The 12,029-nt window shown below is 39.1% G+C and overlaps 1 protein-coding gene across 1 annotated transcript in view; it reads left to right on the top strand.

Moving 5' to 3' along the window:
- Window positions 1-12,029, top strand: part of LOC101657472 (synaptojanin 2 binding protein) — a 37,666-nt gene that overhangs the window by 8,185 nt on the left and 17,452 nt on the right. The window contains exon 2 of the mRNA XM_013003739.2: window positions 3,214-3,350. Within this exon, the coding sequence (XP_012859193.1) occupies window positions 3,214-3,350 (137 nt within the window). The remainder of the gene's footprint in view (window positions 1-3,213; window positions 3,351-12,029) is intronic.

The raw sequence follows: 12,029 nt of genomic DNA on the forward strand, positions 1-12,029 counted from the left end.
AAGGAGTTCAAGAAGGAAGAAAATGTTTTGAAACTGATTGTGGTAGCAATTGTACAATACTGTTTGATGTAATTGAACTATGGAATGGTAAATGGTTTTGGAAAAAAAAGTTGTTGAGAATATACATAGCAAAACGTACATAGTTCATCAGTTTCTACATATTTGACTTGTGGCATTGATTGTATTCTTTGAGTTGTGTACCCATTTGCTCTTTTTCTGAGTTGTTCCTCTCCTATTAACATGAACTCATTGTTCTCTAAAGTTCCTACCTAATCTTTCGTATTGCTGTTGTCAGTTTGATCTTGTGTAGGTAAATATAGAAAAAAACATAATGCTGAAGACAAGTTTTCCTTACTGGTTAAGTTAAGCTCCTGCTTGGTTTTATGACTGCATGGGATATGTCTGGTTTAAGATTTAAAGGTTATCTCCGGGCAATAGCTTCAGGGGTTCATCCAGTCTTCATGGCTCCAGGATGCCATGAAAACGTGAACTTCTGAATTTTCCCTTTTAGATCAAGATTCTTCAAAACATTTAGTAATGGTCACTGGACTTTATCTGACCTTTGACCTTGGGTAACTGCTGCCCTTAATCTCAGCCGATTGATTATCCTAAGGAGTTATGCCTTCTTGGTACTATTGCTTTCCTTGTGGGCCTGTGTGGTGTTTGACTGAAAGCTGAGCTACGGGTGTGAGTTCAGTTCCAGGCTTAAGTGGTAGAAGAGCCATAATCGTGTGGCTTCTACCAGTTTGTATCAGAAGAATAAGTCTGGTTCTTTTTATGGTCTGGAGTTTTGTTCCACATTTTTCTTCTTCTCTTGTGGACCTTCTATTGTGACCCCTTTTCAGAGTGGTCAGCAGTGGTAACTGGGCATTAGTAGTTATTTTTGTCAATTTTCAAAATTTAGAAGTTTTAAGAATGATAAACAAGAAAGCATTTCTTCAGACAGCAGCATGATTCTGCCTTTAAATGCTTTGAAACCAGGCATCAATTTCACTACTTTGTGGGAACGAAGTTGTTTGCCATAACTTGAATATATTGTAGACTGGGGACTACTTGTATGTAAGGCCTCTCTTTTATTTTTAATCCTTCATTCATAAGCCTTATTCAATATCACTTTGCCCTTAGGTATTCATGTTTTTTAATATCCTTAAATATATATGCAGTATTGTAAGTGGATATTGTTTGTAATTTATGGGAAGGTATTGGGCTATGAGGTGGCAGTATTACATAAAAAAATCAAATCAACCATTGTATTTTATAAGTGATTATTTAATGTTTCCCTTGTCTTATTGACCTCTTTAATGTGTTGAAAAGCAAGGATGTTACTTTGAGGATTATGGCGTACCTGACTCAAGCCATGATATTTTTAATTGCCTCATATGTACGTGAAAGTTGGACATTAAATGAGTAAGACCGAAGAAGAATGGATGCATTTGAATACTGGTGCTGGAGAAGAATATTGAAAGTACCATGCACTGGCAAAAGCGCAAAACAATATGTAAGTTGTGGAAGAAGTATGACCAGAGTGTTCCTTAGAGGCAAGGGGGGCAAGACTTTGTCTTACATACTATGGGAGTATTGTCAGTTGGGACCTGACCCTGGAGAAGAACAGTGGTAAAGTGGACGGTCAAGGAAAGAGGAAGGCCCTTGAGGCGGATGGACACAGTGGCTGCAACAGTGGGCTGAGGCACAGGAACACTTGTGAGGACGGCCTAGGACCCTGCAGTGTTTCATTCTGTTGTGCAGAGGATCGATATGAGTCAGAACTGGCTCAATGACACCTAACCACAGCGTTCCATGGTGTGTAGGTTACGTGTTGGGCTACCAACTGCCTTATCAGCCGTTTGAGACCACCAGCCAGTCTACTGGAGAAAGAGCAAGATTTCTACTCCCATAAAGAGTGACAGTTTCAGAAACCTATAGGGGCAGTTTGACTCTATCCTATAGGGTTGCTATGAATTGGAATTGATTTGATGACAACGAGTTTATTTAACTGTCAATATTTCCCCACCCACTGTGAGACAAATTATGGGTATTCAAAGGAAGAAAGATTCTGATACTTAAACCAAAGCTTTGATTTTCATATCCTATGGGTATGAAAGCCTAATGATTGAAAGCAGAACATTGTCGGAGAGGGTGCTGGAGGATGGGCCCGTCTGGTCTGTGGACAAGCGAAACGCGACCGAGGAGGCTGTGCTTTCACAGAGTGGAGTCAGCCATGGTGACCTGAGTGGGGTAAGGTCTGTGGGAGGGAGTGGAACCTTCAGGGTCTTCATGTGCTGTTAGGTCATGATGCAAGGAAAGAGAAACAGCTGCAAAAATCTGCTAATGTTCAGAGCTTAGAATGTGTGAGGTCTGAGTCTAGAAAAACTGGAAGTGGTCAAAGATGAAATTGAACACATAAATATCGATAACTAGGTATTAGGGAGCTGAAATGGACTGATACTGGCCATTTTGAACCAGAAGATCATATGGTTTACTATGCCAGGAATAGCATAATCAAGAGGAATGGTGCAGTATTCATTGCCAAAAAGGACATTGCACAAACCATTTTGAAGTACAAAGCTGTCTGTGATAGGATTAAATCCCTCTGCCTTGGAGGAAATCCAATCAATACAACGATTATTAAAATTTATATACCAACCACAAAAGCTAATGATGAAGAAATTGAAGAATTCTACCAATGACTTCAGCTGGAAATTGATCAAACATGCAATCAAAATGCATGTTAGGAATTCCACTAAATAGGAACAGTTGGGTCATTTGGTATTTGGTTAAAAACATAACTTCACCTCATAGATGGAGTTAACCCTGTACATTAATTTTCAGGAATGCTAGACAGGGTTTCTGAATGCCACCAACAGAATCAAAATGAAATATGAATTACAGATATTTCAAAAATTATTACGATTCTTCCACTGAGTTCTATTTAGATCTATTTTGATACAATTAACATTAATCACTGTGTTTGAATATTGAGTTCTGCCTGGTCTGGTTGGGAAGCTCTGTATACACCTGTCTTCTGTTGGTACTCACCAACCTTTCACCAGCTGCACTATTCACTAGTTGTACCACCATCTGATTTGCCAGTGCCCATTCTTTACCAACCTCCCCTCCCCACTAGGCCTGCCCTCTCTACTGTGCCTTCTTCTCTAATACCTTTGTTTCTTCCTCATGTCTATCTCCTTCACAATTCCTCCGTGATTTTCTCAGGGCTGGGCTTCAACATCGTCGGTGGGACAGATCAGCAGTATATCTCCAACGACAGTGGCATCTACGTCAGCCGTATCAAAGAGAACGGGGCTGCGGCCCTGGATGGTCGGCTCCAGGAGGGTGATAAGATACTCACGGTGAGAACAGGCTTCGGCCTCCTTCATTGTTCTTTATTCCTGAGACCCTAGGTCTTAACCCTTCCCTAGCCACCCACGCTGTTCCTTCCCGCCACCGGCTACTCGTTTGGATTTGGAATGCCTCAGATGTAGAGTTGAATAGTAGGGACCTTGATCTCTTATCCAGCCCTGCTTTTGGACATGGAAGATAGTATTATCCTTATTTGGCAGACGAGGCACATTAAGCCCAGAATGAGAAGTTACTTGTCCAAGTTCTAAAAAATACAAAGGACTGGGGTTGGGAAAAGGGACATACAAACCAAAGTTTTATCTTCCCTCCATTATACTTCATTATCTTACTTCCAAAAGAGACGCCGAATGAAGTGCCCTCTTCCTAGGCAATATTCCCTTTCATCGCTACTAAGATAGAAAATTAGATGATAGTTTGATTTGTGTACCTGACCACATGTTCCCATTTAACCCTGCTAATGAGAAGTCCTGGTGGTATAGTGGTTTACAAGTTCAGTTGCTAATAGCAAGGTCAACGGTTCAAACCCATCAGCTGCTCCATGGGAGAAAGATGTAGTTTATATTACCCATATCACACCAGTGATTGAATTAAGAATTTAGACAAACCTAGAAAGTTGACAGTTAAATATGGCCTCACAAATCCTAGACATAAAATAAATTGCAGTAAGCCTACAGTAAATCAATGCAGGCCAAATAAGAATTCTAAACAGTATTAAAACACAAAATACAGTTAGCCCCGTTGTCATTTCTGTTCCCAACCATCTCACTATGATGGTATCACATAAGAGTAACTTGAACGTAATAATTCTCTAAATTGTTTTCTTTATTTACCTTCCAGTTTATCTTAAGATGGAAAGTTTATTGCTTGTATTGAAACAGTAAAAATAATTGGTATGTAGACAACTGGACATACCTTGCAGAGGGGTAGTGGGGAGATGAGTCATTTAGGGTGCAGTATAGCAATAATGAAACCCACAACCTTCCTCTAGTTCTTAAACGCTTCCTCCCCCCAACTACCAGGACCCCAATCTACCTTGCAGACCTGGTTAGACCAGATGATGCAGAGCGGTACAGATGGGAATTGGAAACACAGGGAATCTAGGACAGATGAACCTCTGACAGTGGCGATACCAGGAGGGTAAGGGGGTGTAGAAAGGGGGAATGGATCACAGGGCGCTACATATAACCTCCTCTCTGGGGAACGGGCAGCAGAGGGGTGGGTGAAGGGAGATGCCGGACAGTGTAATATAAGATACAATAATGATTTATAAATTATCAAGGGTGCATGGGGGAGAGGGGACGAGGAAGGGAGGGGGAGGGGAAAAAAAGGAAAATGAGCTGATTCCGGGAACCCAAGAGGAAAGCGAATTTTGGGAATGATGAGGGCAACAAATGTATAGATGTGCTTTACACAATTGATCTATGTATTGTGATGAATTGTATGAGCCCCAATAAATTGATTTTTAAAAAATTGGTATGAAGAATGGAGATATACTGAGAGAGTATGAGGGAATTAGGGTTGAGTTAAATGGCTAGTTTGAAATAAAGGGAAATTTGAACTAAGGTAAGACTTCTAATGTTAACAGCCCCTACCGTATTTTCAAGATGAACCCATAAGTGTAAGATCTGAAAGAGAAAGCTACTCTGTTTTTTCTTATGAATTGAACAGAGTAGGCCGACTAGGATGGGAAAAGTTAATGATCTGACTGCATTCCAATTTTTCATCTTACTAAGAGATGAAAAGGGGCTCTGAGTATGAAAAAGATGCTTCCTACCTTCTTTGTCTCTTTCAGATTTGTTAAATCTAATCATAAAAACATCTTAAATGACAGAATTTAATATTAGTTTCTAAGGCCTGATTTAAAAAATTCTTCGAGAGACTTTCAGAACCACACTATTGAGTCTGATCTCTCACAAACTCAGATTTCAAATGAAGAAGAGATGGCAGTTCTAATAAACTAGGTTTATCAGGGATATCATGCTTGGTAAAGTACAGGATCAGTGAAAAAGAGGAAGATCCCCAAGGAGATTGATTGATACAATGACTTAACATTGGGTTTAATCTAGCTGAGAAGCAACAAAGTACACATGGAAGAAGCACACCAGCCTGTGTGATCATGAGGCATCGATGAGATCAGGTATCTGGCATCAAAGACCCAGAGCAAAAAATCATATTGATGTGAATAAGGGGGAGGGCAGAGTGGAGACCCGAAATCCATCTGTAGACAATTGAACATCCCTTACAGAAGGGTCACAAGGAAGAGATGAGCCAGTCAGGGTGCAGTATAGCAACAATGAAATGTATAACTTTCCTCTAATTCTTTAATTCTTCCTCCACCCAGCCCCCCCCCAAATTAATTCTACCTTACAAATCCGGCTAGATCAGAGCATGTACACTGGTACAGATGAGAGCTTGCAACACAGTGAATCCAGGACAGATAAACCCCTTAGGACCAATAGGAGAGTAGCAATACTAAGAAGGTAAGGGGAATGTGGGGGGAGAAAGCGGGAACCGATCACAGTGATTGACATATAATCCTTTCCAGGGGGATGGACAACAGAAAAGTGGGTGAAGGGAGACAGTGGTCAGTGTAAGACATGAACAAATAATAATTTCTAAATTATCAAGGGTTCATGAGGAAAGAGGGAGGGGGAAAGTGAGCTGATACCAAGGGCTCAAGTAGAAAATGTTTTGAAAATGATGATGGCAACATATGTCCAAATGTGCTTGACATGATGGATGTATGGATTGTGATAAGAGCTGTAGAGCCCCCAATAAAATGATTTAAAAGCAGAAAAAATAAATTAGGCAACTTAATATTTTGACACTAGTTACATTCTCTCTTGAACACTGGGGCCTAGGCTTTGTGAGTAAAAAAGGCCTGAACCACGAAAGGGGTTAAGATTGATCTGTTATATGGAAAACGTGGTTAATGGTAGACTGTTGAAAAATAAGAATGGCTAGAGAAATAATTAGAAGCTACTTTCCAAGTAGCATGCTAAAAACTTTAAACTTATCTCATTTAACACAGTGAGGTGATTACGATTATTATCCCTGTCTTGCAGATAGGTAACAGGCTTGGTGAGACCAAGTAACTTGACAAGGTCACACAACTAGTACATGGTAGATGACTAGAACTTTCATCTCTCTGAATTTCATCTAGTACCTGTTATTATCAAGTGCCTCTGAGTAATTTCCTTAAAAGTACCCAGGTACACAAAACTCATGCCATTGAGTTGATTCCAACTCATAGCAACCTTATAGGACAGGAACGAACTGCCCTTGTGGGTTTTTGAGGCTGTAAATCTTTACAGCTTCCTCCCTTAAGAAGCACTACAGAGAACTCTTATGAAGAAGAATCTGTTGCCTTACTCATTTGCCAGATCTACTTCCTCTCTTTAAGTAAGCCTGTTAGTCCATACCATTGAGTAGTTCCATCTACAATTAAGCTGTCTTAATGCTTTTGATTTACCTAAGTATTGATTTATTGTTTGCTTTGGAATGGAATTTTCCAAATAGACTATACAGATTTAATTAAAAGGACTACATTTGTGGGAAAAGACCATGGAGAAGCTCAATATCAGCAACTAAAGCCAGGGCAGGGGCGGACTGTAGAAGAGACCATCAATTACTCATAGGTAAGACTGGGCTGAAGTTAAAGAAAATTAAAACAAGTTCGCAAGAGCCAGGTACAGCATTAGGTCTATTGCACTTGGATTTGAAGAACATTTTAAGCAGATTTGATGCATTGAATACTAATGACAGGAGACCTGATGAACTGTGGGAGGACATTTCATGAAGAAAGCAAAAAGACAGGAAAGAAAAAAAGTTCAAAGTGGATGTCAAAAGAAGAACTCTGAAACTTACTGATAATCATAGCATAGCGAAAGCAAATGGAAGAAAGGATGAAGTCAAATTTTTGCATAGAAAATTTCAAAGGGAAGCTTGAGAAGACAAGGCCAAAAAGTATAATGAAATGTGTAAAGACCTAGAGTTGAAAAACCACAAGGAAAAACATGCTCATTTCTTAAATTGAAATAACTGAAGAAAAAATTCAAGTTGCAAGTTGAAAGATTCTATGGGCAAAATATTGAATGATTAAAGAAACGTCAAAAAGGAGATGGGAAGAATACACAGAGTAACTGTGCTAAAAAACTAGCCGGCATTCTACCATTTCGGGAACCTTCAAAGTTACACTAAAAGCATTAGCCAAAAACAAGACTCCAGTAATTGATGGAATACCAATTGAAATGTTTGAACAAGCCGATGGAACGCTGGAAGCACTCACTCGTATATGCAGAGGCATTTGGAAGATAGCTACTTGCCCAACAGACTGGGAGAGATTCATGTTTGTACCCATGCCAAAGAAAGAGTCAGTCTTCAGTAAGCATTCTGTTGTTAAGAATATCAGGGTGATGTAGCTGGTTATTACATTGCACAGATGAACTTTTTATTTTAAGCAAACCTGTGCATAACAAAATGGCACAGATTCATCCATTAGCAGCTGCATTTCCTATTCTGCTCAACTATCATTCTTAATTTTGTGAATTAGTCATCTGTATTTATCAACTGTTATATTTCATATACTGCAGAGCACTGTGCTTGTTACCGTGGAAAACCACAAGGAAAGTGAAAGTCTAGACTCAGCCTTTAGTTTTAGAAATGTGTGGAAAAGACTCAACGTCAACACGCATCCAGTCACCTTCAGAGGCATTGAAATATACAGCAAAGTCCGTTAGATTACATACCTATAGGGAAGAGGTTTTTTCTTCTCAAATGTTTCCTCAGCACCAAGGTCTATCGCTGGCACAGTGAGGATCAAAGAAGTTAGTTGTACAGTTATACCACAACTCACTCTCTTTGTTAGACTAAATTAATTAAAATGAATTAATATAATTTGGATATTTTTTCCCTCTGTTCAACTTTGATGGTAAAGAGACAGATAATGTGGTTTATTTTGGACCTTTTTGGTACGCTAACATTTCTAGAATATAATCTCAAATCAATGCCTATTAAAGTAAGTTCATTCCTCTATCTACACTTATACTCACAAGTCATACAAAGTGGTTAGTATATTCATCTGCTAGCCACAAGGTTGGAGATTTGAATCCATTCAGCGGTACCTCGGAAGAAAAACCTAGAGATCTACTTTCAGAAAGTCAAACCCTATGGAATACTACCACTACTCCGACATACTCAAGGTGGCTGTGCGACAATGAAGAAACCTAAATTATCAAAGAAAGCTCATTTTAACTCTGCTATGCTGATATTTTAAGACTGAAAAAGGTAAGCACATTTAAAAACTACTAACAACCCCCCCAAAACAAAAGAAACTTAAATTTCCCCATCACTTAATTAGAACACCTTCATTCCAATTCTCTGAACATTTGGTGTCAACTAAAATTTTCTGTCACATGGCAAATTTGTCGTATCTCATGTCCAATAAAACATTAATTCCTAACTTTCAAGAAATGTAAGGATTGAGTTCCCCATTCTTCCATTGGTGTGTTGTACTTTGGTGGCATGCCAGTTGTTGTGATACTGGAAGGTATTATCACCAGAATTTAAAATACCAGCAGGGTCACCCATGGTAATTAAGTTTCCGTGGAATTTCTAAAAGGAATAAGTGGTGCAATTCTCAGAGGCCAACCACTGAAAAATATTATGAATAGCAAAGAATTGTGTGATGTACCGCATTTCCCCGAAAGTAAGACATCCTTCAAAAATAAGACCTACTTACAGTTTTGTCACACACTGAGATATAAGGCACCCCCAGAAGTAAGACCTCTCTGAAAATAAGGCCCCCCGAAACTACCGTAACTCTGGACTGTGGACTCTAGTGGCGGTCACCGCTGTGCAGCTCACTGTTGGCCGCAGTGCAGCTGGAGCAGACAGGATGTGCGAGGTCTCTTTCAATAAACAATAAATGTGTACCGTATTCTTCATGGAAAAATAAGATATCCCCTGAAAATATGACCTAGCGCATCTTTGGGAGCAAAAATTAATATAAGACACTGTCTTGTTTTCGGGGAAACAGGGTAGTACTGAAATATGAGACCCTTAAGACTGGAAAGCACTCAAATGATAACTGGGGAAGAGCTGACACCTCAAAGTAGAGTCAGCCTTAATGACATGCATGGAGCAAAGCTTTGGGATCTATGTTTGCAGATGGAGCATGACTCAAAATGAAAAGCAACCGTTTCAGACATCCATTAACAATCACGTGGAATGCATAAAGTATGAATCTAAGAAAATGGGAGGTCGCTAAAAGTGCAGTAGAATACATAAAGATCAATATCTTAGGCACTGATAGGCTGAAATGGGTTGGTATAGGCCATTTTGAACTAGAAAGTCATGGTTTACTATGTCAGGAATGAAAAACTCAAGAGAAATGCATTTTATCATCAAAAAGGATATTTCAAAAATTATCTTGAAGTACAGTAAGGTAGTTAGTTTATTGTGCCAACCTGGCCGTGGGTTTGAACCCCATTCCTGGTACCATAATGTGTTAGTCTGGGTACTTTAAAGAAACAAATCCACAGAAAATCATGTATAAGAGAGTTTTATATAAAGGTTAAGTGTGCATCAAGAAAACATCCCATCTCAGTGCTGCCCAAGCCCACAAGTCCAACATTAACCCATTAACCTATATGTCCACCACCAATCCGAAAAATCCTCCTCCATCTCACAAAACAGATGCAATGATGCCGACTGCAGGAGGAAAGCTCAGGCAGTGAATGTGTAAACATCTCAGCACTGGCAGGGGTCTCCACATGACTACTCTAGCATCCAGGGCTGCACTGGGGTAGGTCTATGTGGCTTCTCCTCAGGGATGTCTTGCAGGAAGTGAGCCTTGCCAACTAAAGCAGGGACCTGGTCCAACCATCAGAAAGCAAGAGATCCGAGAACTAGAACGGCAAGGCTCACTGAGCCATTTATCCCTCCGCTCTTCAGTTAACCCCACTTGTGCTTATTGGCCAGGGTGGCACAATAAACTATCTCATACGGTGTTGTCTGTAATAGAATATACCCGAATGTCTACGCCTACCAGTAAAAGCAGTTAATAAATTTTATTCAAATTTACTCTCTCACACACACACAAACACACACACAAACACACACATATTACTAACCAAACACTAAAGCTAGTAATGAAGAAATGAAAGAATTCTATGAACTACTGTCTGAAATTGATTAAACATCATCAAGATGCATAGATAATTATTGATGATTGGATTACAAAAGTTGAAATGAGGAAGGATCATTAGTTGGAAAATACAGTGTTGGTGATTGGAAAAAAACGAAGCTGGAGATTATGTAGTGGAATTTGAAAAGACCAACAGCTTTTTTTTTTTACCAACTACTTTTTAGTGTAAATACTGTTTTTCAACAAGTGACCATATATTTGAGCCTCACCAGATGGGGCACACAGGAATCAAATTGACTCGATTTGTGACATAAGACAATGGAAAAGATTAACATCAATAGCCAAAACAAAGCCAGGGGCTAGCTGTGGAACAGAGTATTAATTGCTCATATGCAAGTTCAGGTTGAAGCTAAAGAAAATTAAAACTAGTTCATAAGAGCCAAAATATGACCTAGAATATATCCTGCCTGATCTTTGAGACCATTTCAAGAACACATTTGATACATTGAACTCTAATGACTGACAGCCAGATGAGTTGTTTGAAGACATTAAGAATATCATTCATGAAGAAAGGAAAGGGTCATTAAAAAGACTTGAAAGACCAAAGTAGATGTCGGATGATACTCTGAAACTTGCTCTTGAACATAGAATAGTTAAGTGAATAGAAGTCATAAAATAAAATCACTAAACATAAATTTTCAAAGGGGAGCTCAAGAAGAAAAAGTAAAATATTATAATGAAATATGCAAAGATCTGGAATTAGAAAACCAAAAATGAAGAACACACATATCATTTCCCAAACGGAAAGAACTTAGATACAAAGTACACACATATCATTTCCCAAATGGAAGAAATTAGAGCCACAAGTTTCAATATTGATGGATTCCATGGGCAAGATATTGAACAATGCAGGAGGCATCAAAAGAAGATGGAAGAATAGAGTCACGATACCAAAAAGAATTAGTTGACATTCAACCATTTCATAAAGTAGCATAAAATCAAGTAGTCTCATACAGTATTTGTCCTTTTGTGATTGACTAGTTTCACTCAACATGATGTCCTCCAGTCTTATCCATGTTACAAGATGTTTCCTGGATTCCAGTTAAGATCAAAAGGACAGCATCTACCCTAGGACAACATTCTGAAGGGTTAGGGGAAAAGGAGTAATGGAAACAGGAAATGCAGAGAGAAAATGGAATAAGTGATGTTACAATGATGTAAATGCAATGACTGAGATGAAATAAAACATGCGTTGTTCAATGAAAAACATGCTTCACTATATGAGCCTTCACCCAATTCACAGTCTAAAAGTTTATTTTAAAAGAGATCTGGCTTTGAGAAGGAAAAAAAACCATGGATAGTATTGAAAGAACTGATAATATAAAAGAAATCCAAGCTGTACTGAAGGCATTAGTCAAGAACAACTCCAGGAATTGATGGTAGCACTGTATACATTCATAAAGGTCAACAGACAGACCTGGAACTATTTATAGGCTCGCTTCTGCCTCCCGCCCGCCCCCCC

The sequence above is a fragment of the Echinops telfairi genome, unplaced genomic scaffold (genome assembly GCF_000313985.2).
Source record: "Echinops telfairi isolate 266 unplaced genomic scaffold, ASM31398v2 ScPeMD7_18;HRSCAF=68, whole genome shotgun sequence".
Classification (NCBI taxonomy): Eukaryota; Metazoa; Chordata; class Mammalia; order Afrosoricida; family Tenrecidae; genus Echinops; species Echinops telfairi.